At 47.6% G+C, this 17,212-nt stretch overlaps 1 protein-coding gene across 1 annotated transcript in view; it reads right to left on the reverse strand.

The window, feature by feature from the left end:
- Positions 1–1,036: 1,036 nt before the first annotated feature.
- Erich6b (glutamate-rich 6B) overlaps positions 1,037–17,212 on the reverse strand; it is a 53,439-nt gene continuing 37,263 nt past the window's right edge. Inside the window, exons 10-15 of the mRNA XM_013506952.1 lie at positions 14,385–14,557; positions 9,933–10,018; positions 9,623–9,775; positions 6,314–6,539; positions 3,185–3,914; positions 1,037–1,522 (exon numbers count right to left, since the gene is read on the reverse strand). Of these exons, the coding sequence (XP_013362406.1) occupies positions 3,597–3,914; positions 6,314–6,539; positions 9,623–9,775; positions 9,933–10,018; positions 14,385–14,557 (956 nt within the window). The 3' untranslated portion in view covers positions 1,037–1,522; positions 3,185–3,596. The remainder of the gene's footprint in view (positions 1,523–3,184; positions 3,915–6,313; positions 6,540–9,622; positions 9,776–9,932; positions 10,019–14,384; positions 14,558–17,212) is intronic.

Genomic DNA, 17,212 nt, shown 5'->3' on the forward strand with positions numbered 1-17,212 from the left:
TTTTTTGGTTTTTCTCCAGTACCGGGAACCGAACTCACGACCTTGTGCTTGCCAGGCAGGCGCTTTTGCCGCTGAGCTAAATCCCCAGCCCCGAGAAACCAGTTATCTTAATACAGTGAATTGTAAGTGACTGTTCCTGAGTGTCCCCATTAGTGTGAACTCAGAATACCCTAAAATTGCAGGGTGTACATTCTTACAAATACATGGATCACTTACCAAGGATAGACACACATGGGACTATTAAAAACAACCCAAAAAATCTCCAGAATGATCTATAGTGGTATCTCAGCAAGTAGGGCTCTTTCCTCTCCCCCGCACCAGGGTGCATGTGGCAATGCCCGGAGACATTTAGATTGTTTAGACATGCATGTGTGTGTGTGTGCTCCTGGCTCTGAGTCGGTAAAGAACAGAATACTGCTAAACGCCCTTCAATGCTAGGACAGCCCCCACAACAACATGAACCCACCTTGTTAGCAGTGCCAGGGTTGCAAAACCCTGCTACCTACAAGAGCAAAATAGCATCTTAGCAACTCTCAGCACCTGGCAACAAGCTGTTGTCACCCTGTTGTCCTCATGCCTGACACATGATCCATTTTGCTTGATGGTTTTTGCCAACCCTGCTTGGAAGCTCCATGGCAAAGGAACTTTCTGTGTTTCCAGTAAATTACAAGAACAACCTATTGCCTGTGGTAGGTGCTCAGAAAGCATGTGAACAACTTGCTTAAGTCCTGTAGCCTTCCCCACCCCATCCTGTTACCACCACGTTCTGCCTGTTCTCCTTCCCAGTACAGTAGCTCTGATTCCTTCCTACCTCTCTTTCCAGTGTGACGGCGCTGGGCCAAGATTCTCAGTATTCCTTGCTGGGACTGTTGAAGTGTCTTTACTACCGGAGCCCAGTCCTCTAACACTCGCTTCCCCTTCATTCCAGGAATATAAAGCCGTGAATCCTAATGGCACACAGGGACTCTCTTGGCCCTTTCTACTGCTCACTCATTATCGTGACCCTTGAGTGCAGGCAACAGAAAACATCACTAGCTTGAGCAGGAAGGAACTTTAATGCAAGCAGGGAGGAGGGTTCTATCATCCCTGGGGATGGACCAGAGGCTGGAGAGCAAGGGGATGAGAAGAGGAAGCAGCACAGGTGCAGGTTGGTCTTCTCCCAGGCGTTGGTGCAGACGCCTGCACAGGTGTGGCCGGGCCAGGGCCAGACCTTGCTTTCATCTCAGCCATACTTCCCTCGGGGCAAGTACCGTATCTGGCTCTCTGCGCCTCGCTGAGAGCTGAGCAGGGAGGAGGGTCATCTCAGCCGCCAGTTCACGCTGCCCAACATTGAGATTCTGGAGCTGCACCTGGGGATGCTGTTTCCTTCACCAACCAGGGCAGTGTTAAGCTTTGTAGAGTGCTGCGGTCCACTGTCAAGTCGTAGGGAAGGAGTCTCTGGCTCTGGTGTCTGTTTTTCCTTATGAGCGACTTACTGGGCTAAGGCAGGACAGTGCCATCTCTCCAGTGAGTGCCCCCATCCCTGAAAGAGAAGCAAAAAAGAGGGGGGGATAGGAGGGCAGAGGGGTAGAGGGTGCTGTGCCCTGTTTGCTGCTGTTTTGTTAGAGTTTTTACCCTTGTATTAACTTTTAATAATGTATTTAATTTTCCTCCTCCTATTTAGTGTTGTGCCTTCTGACAGGACCTCGACCCATACAACCACCTTTTTTAGTTTCTGTAGTTTTAGTTTCTATACTGCTGCCTGTTAAGTTAATTCTCACAAGAGAGATTCCCTTTCATAAAGTGAGAATGGGGCGGGGTTGGACGGCCAAAAAAGATACTTGTTTGACAAACTCAAATGCCATAGCCTTACACATGTCTGACTCTTAGTATCTCTGCAGAAACCACTGCCTCTCACTGGAGCTCCCAGCGTGCCCTGCTGCTCTTCACTCTGCAGCTCAGCCCAGAGAGAGGTTCCTGTGACTCAGCTCTCACCCCAGGTTCTCCCTTTGTTTCTATTCTGCTGTGTCCTCCCTAAAACTGCAATTTCATTGGTTCTCTTTCCTACTGTATAAGCCCCTCCTACTCCCCTCTCCCCACCCCACCCTGGCCACCGTATAGACAGTCTCTTCTTGGTCTCCTCAACACACAGTGGGTGCTTGGTGTCTGCTGGACGTCCTAATTAAATACTGAAGAGCCACTTTTGGAGGGCACTGGAAGGTGCTCCGTTTACCTTGGGGCATTTACTCAAGAATTACCCTTTAGCAAATCCTTGAACCTGCCAGTTCAATATGGATATATAGCCAAATCTACTTCATTTGCATTTCTAGAAGTGCCTTTTTTTGCCAGGCCAATGAAGATAAAATGATATTGAGCCAAGGAGGATTTGTCCTCTCGGAAACATGGGTGCCTGCGAGAAGCAGGGTGTGAATCAGAGGTTGGCAGGACATGAACCGTGTCCCTGCTGAAGTTCATACATCAAAACCCTACCCCCAGTACCACAGAATGGGACTTGCCTGGAAATGGAGCCTGTGCAAATGAGCTTGAGGTGAGGTGACACTGGAGGAGAAGTGGGGACCCAAGGGCGGGGCCGTCTCCACCTTCCACCTCTCAAGACCCACACTGCATCTCTGTGCTGCTCAGAGGCTCCCAGGTCAGGAGGCACGGCTGGCCCCGGAGGCTGGTAGAGAGTTGGGCCGAGGCAGCACAGCGGGGTGTCGGGGATGAACTCCCACAGCGCCCTGGGGCGTGGGGGTGGGGTGGGGTGGGGCTCTGCACCAAGTGGAATATTGGCAGCAGCATTTCGGGGTGGGTTTGAGCCTGGGATGGGGAGCCATAGAGAACCGCGTGTTGTCACCAGAACGGTTATCACTTTGTAGTCAGGTAGCTTGGGATACCAGTCTTCACTGCCACTAACTAGTATGGAATCTTGAGTCAGGCATTTAACCTTTTTTCCTCAAGAAAGTGCAGTCCATGTCACAGAGCTACGTGAGGCCCAACTTGCACTGTTTAGCTCAGGTTTGTAATTTGGTTGCTTAATGGCAGTGAGTACCGTAATGAGGAAGCCCCAAGAAAGCTGAATGGGCTCCTTCTGGAAACCAAGGGACATGCAGAGATGTACTTTAGCAGTGCACCTCTGACAAACACCTCGTCAGAGCTGCGCTGGTGTGAAGGGAGGCACTGAGGTAACTGGCGTGGCACTCACCAAGTAGTTTCTAACTGTGAGACACTTTTCTAGGGATGAGGCATGCGTGAACTTATTCAGTGCTCCCAGCACTGTGGTGTTGGTACTATTTCTAGGCCCATTTTACAGATGTGGAAATGGAGGCACAAAGCTACTTGCCCAACAGCACACAGCCTACGAAGGGCAGAGCTGGACAGTCTGTGTCCTCAGTCAAGGCAAGGACTGAAAGCCGCAACAGAACTTCTGAAGAGCGGTAAGCAGGAGGAGGAGGCAAATAGGTGTTGCCATGTATTGCTTATTGAGGTAACCATGTGCTTCTGAAGCTGTCAGGTCAGCGTTAAACATTGGATTGTCTTTGTGCCCAGCCGCAGACTTTGTCGGTTCTGAAAAACTTATTTTTCTCCCCAGCCAAGGAGCTGTGACAGGCCCCAAATTACAAGCCAACTCTCCAGTGACATGAACAGGTCTTTGGGGTTTTCCATGAAGCTTCTGGGGACTCGCTGCTCCCCAAACATTCAGTGGAGGCTGGGACATTTGGTGGCTGCCCTTGAGACATACTGTTCCCCAGATACATGCTCACTTTCCACATCGTGGTGGCGTTGACGAAGTTTTCCAAATCAGGAATGGTCAGGAAATTCAGGATCCTACTCATCTTTCCCAGAAGGATCTGGATCTTCTGAGCTGTTGGGCCAGGTTCCACCTCCAGGACTGCTCTCTTTTTCATGCTGTTCAGCAAGTCTGGGCTTATGTACTGTGGAATTCACAGAAGGCCAGGTGAGGACTGCCGCCATCGGCACTGTTCCCCCTACCCAAGGAATGGTGGCCTGTGGTCATGGTAAGTCTTCTCTGGAACCTCCGCCCTCTAGGGCAGATCCCTTTCCCTGGCCCTCCTGCCAGCAGCCTTTCTGCTGCTTCCCCGGAGCCTGGCCAGTGCCTATGGCCATGTGCACAGGGTGATGTGGGCTGAGGCCACACACGCCAGCTCGACCCCACACCAGAGTGGAATGTGGACTGGTCTCAAAGGTTGTGCTGTCCCAGGGGCCATGAGCTCCCTGCCCGGGGGTTCTAGGCCTCAGGGCTGGGTCAAGGAACTGCCAGGGCTCAGAAACTTCATGGTGCCCACTGATGAGCCCCACTTCTACTCTGGGTTCCTTGGGAGTAGATCTGGGCTTTGTTGGACTGAGGCCTTGCCCCATGAGGCAGCCTCAGTGTCACCCTCTGCCTTGGTTTGGGGCCTGTAGAAGGTTCATAAAATTCTTGTGGAGGGGACATGATAAAGAATAAAGAATATTATCATGTACAGGTCCAAATTTCCCTCATGAATGTGCTCATAATGTGTATCTACATTGTACCGCTACAATTAAATTTAAAAAATAACATTTTGTAAGTTGGAAAAAGAGTAATACCAACATGCGCTATTTTTGTGAGGTCTCCAGATGATGCAATGACCTCACGCAGTGTCTTCCCTAGGATACACAATGATCTGTCCCTCTTACAGAGGACAACAGGCCTGCTCTGACTCCTTCCTGTCTCTGAGACTCATTCTATTTGTGCTGGCTTTCTCCATCTCCCTCCACGGGTGCAGTTCCCCTAGGCACCAGGGCTGTTAGGCCTTCTTTTGTCCGGTCCATGCCGCCTTTTCTGGGTTCCATGTCCCTTTCCTGGCCCTCGTCCCCCGGGGAAACCCACTGCTATTTACAGACCAGAGGTCCGGGCAGGCCCTTTCCAGTTCCAATTGCCCCCTCTTAAGCTTGTTCCTGCTGAGACAGGAGTGTGAATGGTGAGTCAGGTCAGTAGAACAGGGTTCAGCTGCTTGGAGAAATCCAGAGGGGCAGGGATGTTGGGACCTCAATATTCAGCCTGATAAATGGTGGCTCTGCCAGAAAGGGGACCCAGGATACCAGCTGGACAGGGCTGGTTGGAACGTTCCCAGAGTTAGCATTCGAAGTTCCACATCCCAGAAAACCCTTGGTTCTGAGCAAATGGGTAGTTGGTCACCCTAATCCTACCATGCTTTCACCTCTACTCAAAAATAATACTCGTGCAGCTTAATTTTGCTAGGGTTGGCTATTGGACTTTTTCCTCCAGCGGCCTCATCTCCCAAGAGACATGTCTACCTCTCTGTCTCCACTGAGGTTGGGCTTCCAGAGGACTGACTGACTTTCTAGACGGGTATGCGGGTGGAGCCTTCCATGTGCAGTGGGAAAAGGAAGCTGGAGCAAGAATAGGGTGGTGTTCAGGTCTCACTGGGGGCCTCTTTATTCCTCTCCTTGCATCTGGTCCCCAGGAAGGATCTCAAGAGCCCACTTCTTTCCCCTACCTCGAGGGGTCCAGACTCACGGTTAATATTGTGTTGAATTATGCCCCAACCCCAAGATGATACATCCAAGTCATATGCTGTACCTGTGCATATGACCTTCTTTGACAATAGGGTCTTTTCCTAAGTATCCCAGGTAATTATGGATTCAGGAGGAGATCATCCTGGATTAGGGTGGGGCCTGAATCCAATGACTGGTGTCCTCATAAGAGAAAGGATGAGGAGCTTTGGCACACAGACGGGATGGATGATGAGGATGGAGGCAGAAATTGGAGTGATATAGCTGCAAGCCAAGCAATGCCTGGGCCAACCAGCCACTGGGAGAGGCTGGGATGGACCCTCCACTGGAGTCTTTCGAGGGTGGTGGCCCCCTTCGCACTTTGATGTCAGGTACTTAATCCCAGAACTGTGAGAGAATAAGCCTCTTGGTTCATGCAATTGTTATGGTGGCCCTAGGAAATGCGCCCACGGAGGCTAATTTCCTTGTGGGCCCAGGCAAAGCACACTGGGTCACCAGGTGGTCATTGTTTTGGGATGAGTGTTTAGAGAAGAGAGAAGACCAATCCTCTTTGGCTGTCAGGCTCCGCCTTCCCATGACCAGGCTGCTGTGATTGTGAGGTGAGGCAATGCAAATGACATCTTTGTTTTTCTGTCTGGCTCATAATGAGCTGAGGATGTCAACTTTTGCAGTGCTCAATCTCATGGTGCTGGAAAGTGACATGAAGTCATGCAGTGTTAAGTATCAGCTAAAGGAAGTCAGCCTTGCACGAGCCACAGCCTGTGTGTAGGTGGGTGTCCCAGCCAGCAGAGGGTAGGGGAAGTCGAGACCTTACCTTGTATTTAGTGCCCAGGTTTAAACAAACCCTCTTCCGTTCATGGAAGAAGCAGAAGATGATCTGATCTTGGCTTCTTATTTGTACCTGGATGTAGTGGTTGATTTTCAAGGAGATACACTTGATAGGGGGCGCATGCACATGGGTGCTCAGGTCCCACCAGTTCCAGGTCTTCTGGTGCCTGCCTTTGGGGAAGTAGTGGCCCAGGCTTCTGCTTAGGTTCAGCCTAGACCGAGAGGTCATGTTAGGCAGCTGTAGTGCTGGACACTGAGCCCCACAGCAGAGCAGGGCCCCTGTCCCCTGCTGCGGTTTGGGCCTCACTCCTATACTCTTTTCTGTCCCTGGATCACATGCGCTCTTCCTCGCCACACACCTTCGCCTTGCTATGGGTCTCCTGCCCTACGGGCATGGCTGGCATCTGCACATCCTTCAGGTCTCAGCTTCAATGCCCCCTTCTCAGAGGGGCCCGTCTACTCCCTGACGATGATCTGTGCCCCTCTCCGTTAGTTTGCCTGACACGTGTAGCTATGCATGTACTGCTTCTAAGAGCAATGGGGTCATTATCGGCTAATTCTGTATTTTCAGTGTCATTATAGATCCAAACTGCCAGGAATCATAAATATGAGCTCCTAGAAGCAGGGCCTGTGGAAATCCTGCTGCTCAGAGCCGTGCCAGCACCCTTGGGCATAGGTGCCGAGTGAGGGTGGGTGGGTGGATTTCTCCTCAGCCCTCCCTAGTTTCTGGGGGCTTGCCTGCCCTCTATGCCTTTCTTTCCTGGCCTTTCAAACCCCATATATTTCTTCACATTGGGCCGAGCCTGGCCCACTTTATGCCTCTTAACCTACGCAAGAGCTTGTATGTACTGTGAGGAATTGCAAACCTGGGCCTGAGTGACTCAGTTCAAAGCCCAGCACTGCCACTAGCAAACTGTGTGATCTTAGACCAGTTACTTAACCTCTCTATGCCTCAGTTTCTACAGTTGTAAAGTGCAGTTGGTAGTACTTTTCCTAGGCTTGTAGGGGATTAAATGCCCACACCGGGAACAGCTCAGTAAACATTAGGATTTCCTTAATATCTGGGACAGAGGGGAGGGTAAAGAGAGGAATCTTATGTGAGCCTGCAAGGAGCAGATCCCAACCAGCTTTTTATTCCTTGAAGAGGCTCCTGACAGAGTTCTTGCATGGGGCTCAAGTCTGTCCCTGAGTGGGTATGTGGTTCTGGGCTAAGGGTGCCAGAGAGATGGGGTCTAGAACGAGAAAGTGTGTCTGGATCTGGAGGCCGTGCCGAAGGGAGTGAGACCCTGGCCACCAGAGACCTGGAGTTCAGCTGGCGCCTGCTCAGCAGGCTGGTGCTCTGCCCAGCACCAAGAAGGAAGGGCAAGAAAAACACCGGTGATGTCTTTGCGGGTCCTATCCTACTTTAGGGGCAAGGCAGACGGGAGTGAGAAAGGAGAGGCAGGGCTGGCCCGGGATGGGACACTGCATGGGCCACTTGCCAAGATGTGTGAGGCCCACTCCAGCCTGACCAACCAGCTTGGAGGCTGAAAAGCTGCTGGCACTAAGCCTGCCTGCTTTGTCCTCTAAGGAGGAGCTCAGGTTTGGAATGGGAAGCTGCCGGCATTTCTCCTACCCGACAGTGCATGAGCAGGGTTTCTGAAAATCTCCCCAGGGCACACAGGTCTCAGGGCCCAAGGAAAGCAAAGGAGACGAGAAATTGGGGCTCTCGGGACCCCAGGGGCTATAGGCCAGACTTGAGCCCCTGAAATATGGCTGCTTTGGGGAAGAGGGACTTTAGGCCACTGGTAGCTGCTGTCCCAAGGACCAGATGCCTGGGCCATTCCCTTACAGTGCAGAGGTTTTCCAAAGCCCAGGCAATAATCTGGTGTATCAGCACACTTGGCTACCCGCTCTCGACATCAGGGCAGGCTGGAGGGTTGCTCTGTGTGGATTTTAATGAGGGGAGGTGGTGACTTCCTATGTTTGAGTGCTTGTCTTTATCTTACAACCTCGGGTGGGTGCCATAGCCTTGGGGGAAGGGGTACTTCATAGCGTCAGAAACGTGGTGGAGAGCACTCTGGCTTGGCTGCCCAGTCCGGCCGAGCCACGGAGTCACCTGGCACACATTTACAGAATGCAGATCTCCAGGCTTGGCCTGGTCCTTCCAAACCAGAATCTTGAATTTGAGCCGGCCCTAACCCAATCTTGAGTTTAGGTCAGCTGGCGCTCTGAGCAGCATGCATCGCCTTGGGCTCTGTTGGGCCTTGGGACTGGAGGACACTGCAAATTATCTTTTACTTGATGCTTTTTTAAAAAATGATTTTTTTAAAGGCTGAATCAAAATGTCATAAAATTTCTTTCCTAGGATTTTCTTCTGTGCAACTCAGGTTATGTGATTTATCCTCTGAGCCTAAGTTTCTTTATCAGTGATTTCTCTAAATTTTCTACTGGAACATCACCCAATACTATTTAAGATAATAAACTGAACTTCTCATCCTACTCCTATTTCCCGTACCCAGGATGAGATTTTTTAGGCTGCAGTTTTCTGCACAAACAGCCCTCAGAGGAGAGCACATACCCCTCAGAACTAAGAAGTTAACTAGAAAATGGTGTTTAAAATACCCATGAATAGAGAAAATATGCTTACAAGCCAAGGCTTAGAGGGCAAAAATAATTTTTTAGAATTAAGAATAGTAAAGTTTGGCTTTGACTATCAAGAAGAAAGTATGGGTTGATCTAAGATAGTATGTGACTCCCAGGCCACGACCCCTTTAGAAGGAAAGGGGAAGAGGGAGTCCTGAATGGAGACGCCTAGCTCACCTCGGAGATGGAGGAACTGTTTGAAGGGACCAGTTACCTTGTGTTGGTAAGATGAGGTTTTCCACTATCCCCAGAGCTGGGAACCTGGGAATTAGCCTTGATTATAATGAAGTATTTAGAAGTTGCCTTTTTGACTGTGGCTTCTTTACACAATACATGTGTCTCCAAAGCCCTCACCAACCCTGCCTCAAGATCCCTGGATCTTCTGGGGTAATTCTCATGAAGTTTGACTCCAGAGAAGGGCTTCGGAGATGCAGCCAGGAGGCTGCGATTGCTGAGCCTTGCTAGCTCCTTTGCTAGCTCCATGGTGCCATGAGGGTTTTGTCCCTTCTCTGAAGGAAGGGCCTGTCCTAGTAGGCTCTCATGGTGCCCTTTCTCTGGTTTCCAGCATGTGAGAGTTGAGAGACAGGAGGGAGGAGGGTAGCACAGACTGGGGATCAAACTTTCACCACACCACTCCTCTGTGGCAAGGGTCCTGGGGACTCAAGCTTACCAGATAGCTCCATGTTCATCATAGAAGGTGGCATGGCCAGAGTTGTTGATGAGGGCCCGGACCTTCATTTTTTCGCTGTCTTCCAGAATGATGTATATGAAGTTTTTAACACCGGTGCAGGAGATGAGCAGAGCCAGGTTTCCTGATGGATAGCTGGGAGATGGTTAAGGCACAGGGAGTCCCTCGGGACCTACCTGCTGAAAAAGGCAGAGGACATAGTCCCGGTGCAACCCCACACGCCAACCCCAAACCACAGACATGAGTGTGGCAGTCTGTGTCAGTACAAGCATCTCCTTGGTCCAGTGGATACTGTATCTGGCCTGTCCCATCAGGAAAGAGAATTTGGAAGATGTTCTCATTGGAGTAGAGAATTAATTTTCCATCACCTCGATGCACCTAGGAAAAAAAGACAAACCTATGAGAAGTGCACAGGTGACAGCTGTACTCCTTCGGAATGGCCTCGTCGCTACAGCCCTGGGACCCACACTGACGATCCCACCTAGCTTGCTGGGGAGGACTGTTTACCCGTCTATATGAGGCTGACACCGAGAGTTGGAGAAGAGGCACACTGTAGTGCAGTATGACCTTTGTACTCAGGGTCTTTGCACTGAGCTGCATCCCCAGCTCTAATTTTTTTTTTTTTTTTTTTCAAATTTTGAGGCAGGATCTGGTTAAGTCACTAAGTTGTCTAGGCTAGGGTTGAACTCTCAATCCTCCTGCCTTGGCCTCGCTGAGTGCTGAGATTACAGGTGCATGCCACCACGCCTTGCTGATGACCTCATCTCAGTGTAACTAATTGCATCTGTAAAGGTCCTCTTTCCAGACAAGAAAACACTCTGAGGCACTGAGGTTAGGATCTGAACATATCTTTCTGGTGGGGGACCCAATTTAACCCATAACGTTGGTATATTCAAGTTTTAATTTTTTTTTATTTTAAAGAGAGTAGTAAATGAGAAGCAAACAAACAAAGAAATAGAATAGTAGCAGCATACGAGTATCACGAACATAAACAAATCAAAACAAGAACATTCAAAGTGATACAGGGTCTCAAGACAAAATAATACAAATCAACAGTGGTTGTTACATTACATATGGCTATCCTCAACTACATTGCTCAGAGTATCAGATGTAAGAATGAAAGATTGGTCAAACCATTGAAGAGAATAAGGAAATAATTCTTTGATAAAACATTAGAGATTTAATTTTTTTCTTAAATTAGGTTTTTTTGTGTTTTTTTTTTTTGTTTTTTTGAGACAGGGTCTCAGTACCCAGTTCAGGCTGGCCTTGAGCTCACTTTGTAGCCCAGGCTCATTTCGAACTCGCAAAAATCTTCCTGCCTCAGCCTCCTGAGTGCTGGGATTATAGGTGTGCACCACCATACCTGGCTTAAATTAGATTTAGTAAGTTATATTTTTCTAGGAAATTGTTCATTTTATGTAAAATTTTGAATTTATTGTCATATAGTTAAAACTGTGCCTGTACTTATGTCCCTGTTTTCATTCTTTGTGATATTTTTATTTTATTAATATTTTGTTTGTTTGTTTTTGTTTTTATTTTAAAGATAAAAGGAGGGAAACATTAACAGGCATACAACATTTTACAACATATCACAAGCACAGTACAGACAATACAGAGTTACAAACAAAGTGGTAGGGAATTAACAATGGTGGTTGTATTACATATTGATATCTTCAAAGTGGCTTCTCATGAAAACAGATATAGATATGCAATACTGGTCAACCAAAGACTCACTGACAGTTTCTTTCAGCATAGAAATAGAAGACAGAAGAACAACCATGTTAACTATCCTGTATATACATACATACAAAATTTCTCCTGATATTTATATTTTATATACTCTGAATCAACCTTGCCAGGAAGTTTGCCAATTATACTAGTGTTTTCAAAGAACCAGTTTATGGTTTGCTTATTCTCTCATTTATTTGCATTCTGTCATATTTATTTTTGCTCATATTATGACCATTTGTAGCCCTCTGCTTTCTGTAGGTCTCTTGTGTTATTCTATTTCCCTTAATTCCTTGAACTGGATGCTGAGCTCATTGGTTTTTATCTTCTTCATGGCTCTCCTCCTTCTCCTACTCCTTTTTATATAAGCAGTGAAAGCTATAAGGTTCCTCTCAAAATATTGATTCAGCTGTTTCCCAGGAGTGTAGATATTTGTCTTTCATTTTTACTTTTTTCTTAATCTTTTCAAACTTTTGATATAATTTTTTGACACCCAGTTATTTATGAGTATTCTTACATTTGCCAATGTATATAATGTCTTGGGTTACGTTATTATTAATAATTAAAATGCATCCGTGCAAGAGAACACAGTCTACATGATATCAACTCTTTAGTGGTCGGTGAGATTTATTTTGTGGTCTAGTGTGTGACCAATCATTGCGGATGTCCCATGGGTGGTTGGAAAGTGTATGTGTTCCCCAGTGGAGTTAGCATGGAATAGGCTAACTAGAGTAGCTAGGTAGGGGTCATGTGACTTGCTCTGGCCAGTGGAACTTAAGCCTGGACTCTGGCTTCTCTTTCTATCCAGGTAACTGGACACAAAGAACTGCAAGATGATGGAAAGACCCTGACAAAAGGATCCAGATCTCTGAGACCCACCTTGGAGGGAAGCCACTCCAAAGAACTCCATCATGTGAGGAAGAAATACACATTTGGGCCTAGGCTTGAGGCTCAGTGGTGGAGCACTTATCTCACATGCACGAGGCCCTGGATTCAATCCCTACCACCACAAAAACCAAGAACAAAATGATACCTTCTGTTTACTAAGTCACTTAACTTTGCAAAAGAATGTTTATTTCAGCAGCTAGTGAGCATTATCCTGACTCTACAGGCTTTGTGTCCTTTAGGCAGTGGCTCAACCCAGTTAGCTGGTGTTATGCTTTGGATATCAAATGTTCCCTGCAAACTTGTGCGTCGAAGGCCTGGTTCCCAGCTGATGTTGCTGTGGAGCGGCGATGGAAGTGTGAGGAAGTGTCCTAGTGGAAGGAAGTTAGGCCACTGAGTGCATGTCCTCGAGCATACAGTGTTGGCTCCTTCTCCCTTTCCCTATTTCCTGGCTGTCATGAGCTGAGTAACTTTGTTCCACTATGTACTCACTGCCATGATGTTCTTTCTTTCTCATCACAGGCCCAAAACAACAGGACCAAGCAGCCATGGACTGAAACCTCTGAAACCACGAACCAGAACAAATCTTTCCTGTTTTTGAGTTGACTATATTAGATATTTTGTCCTAGTGATACAAAGCTGACTAGCATAGCTCTACCCAAGCTTATTCCCTATACCTCTCTCATTTGCTCACAGTGATTCTTTTCTGCCTAAAGTGTACTTTCCCCAGGAGTCTTCATGACTCATTCCCTCATCTCAGACATTATTGACACGTGGCCCAACAGGCCTTCCCCTATTGTCTTGTGGGTACAGGAGCAACTTCTCTCTTAGCCTGACAACTTGAAGAGCTCCTCATACTGTTCATTTGTCCTTGTGGCACCCAGATAGTAGGAAGAGCAAGGCTTTTGATTCAGCATAGCTGACATAGCATTGAGTAGCATTTCTGTATACCAGCTCTGTTTTTCACTAGAATGTAAGTCCATGGGGAGAGAGGACTTGTTTTTTCTACCCTTGTATCTCTAGCAGCTGGGCCATGGTGTGCTCTCAGCACTGAAGGCATAAAGTCCCCACATCTCTTTAATCCCCACTCTGAAGCTTTTTTTGAGCTTAAGACCTGATTGTGAGCTCATGCTAATGACTCTTAACATTTAAGTCTGGCTTCCACTTATAACTGTACAGTATCAGTCTTGAAAAACACATACCATGTGATTGATTTTTTAAAAACAAACTTCATATATTGGAGAAGATCACAACAAAATTAAGTGGAAATACAGAGCTCCCCAAATACCTCCATTACCCACTCCCAGCTGCCGCTACTATCAACATCCTCCACTAGAGTGGTGCAATTGTTACAGCAGATGAACCTACACTATCACACCATTATCACCCAAAGTCTGTGGTTTACATCAGCCTTATTCTTTATGTCATACCTTTTGTGGGTTTGGACAGATGTATAATGACATGTATCCACCACTGCAGTATTATACAGAGTATGAAAATCCTAAAAATCTTCTTTGCTCTGTCTATTTATCACTCCTTATCCCCTAACCCATGGCAACCACTGTCTCCATAGATTTTTGCTTTTCTAGAGTGCCACACAGTTGGGGTCATACAGCACGTAGCCTTTCAGATTGGCTTCTTTCAGTTAGGAATAATACAGTTACGTTCCTCCATATCTTTTCATAGCTTGACAGCTCATTTATTTTTAGTGTTCAACAATATTCCACTGTATGGATGTACTATAGTTTATCCATGAACTGTGTAATTGATTATTTATATTCATTCTGATTTATTTTGGGGGACCTTCTATATAATAATATGCATTTTCTTTGTTCTATTCCCTCACATCCAGTTGCCTAGCACAGGCCCTGCAGGCAGAACTCTGAACAAACTTTAGTAAAAGCCCTATTCACACTGCTAATAACCCACATGCTCAGCTGTATCTCCATGTATTGGATACATTTTTCTTATGTTCACATTGTGTATTGCAGTTGACAGCTCTGATGGTGTGTGTGTGCCTTGCTTGAGCTAAAACCAACCAGTGAAACAGCCAACCAACCAACCAACCAACCAACAAAAACAAACAGAAACCCTGACTAGAGTGAGGATACCAACACACTGCCATCCTTACCTTTGACTTTTTCTGTATCCATTCTTTATCCAGTTCTATTTTCCTGCGGTAATGGCGGCGAATAGGATGATCTTTTTTGACTTCCTCTTGTTCCTTGACTTCCTTAGGCTCTTCTTCATCATTTGGTTGAGTTGATAGATAAAATGTGTAAGTGGACTTCCGACCTGTCATTTAGTGATTGAATGATGACTGCATTCAGTCTAATGATTGGATTAAAGGGTGGGAAAAACAAAGGAGATTGAGATGTCTTTCAAGGTGCTAATGGGAGTTTGAGGCTTAGGGGATCAGCTACTTCCATGGAAGGAAGGCTGTCAGATAGGAAGAAGGGCAAGGTCTTTGATACAATAAGGGTAGGGCTGAAATTCCAGCTCTGATGTTCTATCCATCCACCCAGAGCATGTTATTAAGAGCCTCCTGTGTGCCAGCCCAGTGCCAGATGATGAAGGCTGTGGTGAAGACCACCCAGTCCTGATGGGGCCCTGAGAGTGTGACTCAACAATGTGCCAACTGCAAAGCAATGAGCAGTGTGCTCGCCCAGGGAAGATGTGGCTGCAAAAGGAACAGAGGCTACGTTGAGGAGTTGGTAATAAAGGAAGACATATGTTACACATGTTTTAATTTAAAACACATATCTCTTTTAAAATGTAGGGCTCAAATATTTCTTTTGAGGCCTGAGGGCTGGGGCTCTGTGATCATTTTTGTTCCAACCACATCTATAATTTATTACTTAACACCTTTAGCTTTGGCAGTTTATAAAAGCCTGAGTGTGGAATTGGAGAATCTTAAAAAAATTTTTGTACATATTCCCCAACCTTTTGTGTATGTTTGGTCTATATCTAACTCAAAGCCATTTTTTTTAAAAAAGAATATTTTCTTATTGAGTTTTGAGTTTTCAAAAAAAAAAAAAAGGAGAAAAAGAAAAGAAGCATTCTTTAGTTTTTCATGGCAACAAGTTTCTTCTTTTTTTTTTTTTTAACTAGCTTCTTTTCATAACAATTGCATTTTGGAACTAACCTAGTAAGGACAACTGAGGAGCAAGTACTGCTTTCCCTTTGGTAAGTGGCAGTGGCCAGATGTGGAGAGGACCTTCTGTTTGTGGCAGCAGGTAGGATGCTGGTGGTGGCACTATGGAGCTCAGCTCACATGGCAGCTGGGTCAGGGGAGGTCAGATAGGAGAGCCCTGGTTGGGGCCAACACAGGCTGTCCAGAGAGCTCAGAGGAGGAGCTTAGCAAGGCTCGAAGCTGAGTGACTCTTGGTAGAAGGGAGTCTCTAACATGCCAGGGGTCCTCGATACACATGGTGTGCTTGAAGTCTCCAGTGGGAATGGGTTAGTGGTGACAGATGACTTAGGAGAGACTCAAGAAATACTTACGTTGCTCCTTTATACCAAGAACTGTCTTAGAGGAGACAAATAATACACAAGTAAACAGGTAAAAATGTAATATGCTAGATTATTATGAGTGTTGAGAAGAAAAATTATGCATGGCTAGCAAACAAGTGTGTGTGTGTGTGTGTGTGTGTGTGTGTTTGTGCACACTGGCTGATAGAGGGTAGCCAAGGAAAGTTTTCTGAGATGGTAGCATTTAAGCAGAGACCTGGATATTGTTGCCAAGAGTGCTCTAGGCAGAAGGAGCAGCAAGGACAACAAAGGCCCTGAAGCAGAGCCCGTTTGGTGAGTGACAGAACGCTGGTATGTCTGGAGAGGAACTTTGTGAGCCATATAAGGAATGTGGACATTTTCTTGTAGGTCTCTGAGAGGCAAAGAAAGTTTTTGAAAGGATATTCTGGAAATTGTGAAGAAAGGACTGAGAGACAAGAAGATGGAGTCAGGGAGACTAAAATCCCAGGGGAGAAGTGCCAGTGTATATGAGCCCCAGATTCCTTAAAATGGGGTGGTGATGTCTACAGCTGTAACTGTCTATGGGGTTACTGTAAAATGGAGCACACAGTGTCGAGGCAGAGTAGAAGGGCAAAATGTGCTCCAAACAGAGTTGCATTTGATGGTTCATGATACCAGCTAAGAAACCTTCTCCTCACCAGGAAAAGCTACATTATTTGCAGAACCCAAAGCAAAATGAAAATGCAGACACTCTTGTTCCGAAATTGTTAATAATTCCAAGGCAGGAACAGCAGAACTTTAAAACAAGATGACCACTATGGATGTGGAGCCCTGTGTAATGCATCTGAAGCCAGCCTTAGCTTGGCAAGTGGGGTGTTTAAACACACGGGGCTAGAGGGTGGGCCCCCGGCGCACGGGGAGCCTCGGGCGGGGAGCGCTGGTGTTTTGGGGTCTTCGGACCGGCGATTCACTCCTGGCCTCGTCATTCCCCGGAAGGAGGGCTTCCGGCGCACAGGGAGCTGCGGGTGGGGAGCGCCAGCCTTCTGGCTGGCTAGCTTCCTGCCTGCTGGCTCCCAGAGGGTGGGCCCCCAGCGCACGGGGAGCCTCGGGCGGGGAGCGCCGGTCTTTTGGGGTCTTTGGACCGGCGACTCACTCCCGACCTCGTCGTTCCCCGGACGGAGGGCTTCCGGCACACAGGGAGCCACGGGTGGGGAGCGCCAGTCTTCCAGCTGGCTAGCTTCCTGCCTGGTGGCTCCCAGAGGGTGGGCCCCTAGTGCATGGGGAGCCTCGGGTGGGGAGCGCTGGTCTTCGGACCGGCAACTCACTCCCGGCCTCATCGTTCCCCTGAAGGAGGGCTTTCGGCGCACAGGGAGCCGTGGGTGGGGAGTGCCAGCCTTCTGGCTGGCTAGCTTCCTGCCTACTGGCTCCCGGAGGGTGGGCTCCCAGCATACGGGGAGCCTCGGGCGGGGAGCGCCGGTCTTTGGACCG

Source organism: Chinchilla lanigera, unplaced genomic scaffold, assembly GCF_000276665.1.
Source record: "Chinchilla lanigera isolate Chin_1 unplaced genomic scaffold, ChiLan1.0 scaffold00117, whole genome shotgun sequence".
Taxonomy (NCBI): domain Eukaryota; kingdom Metazoa; phylum Chordata; class Mammalia; order Rodentia; family Chinchillidae; genus Chinchilla; species Chinchilla lanigera.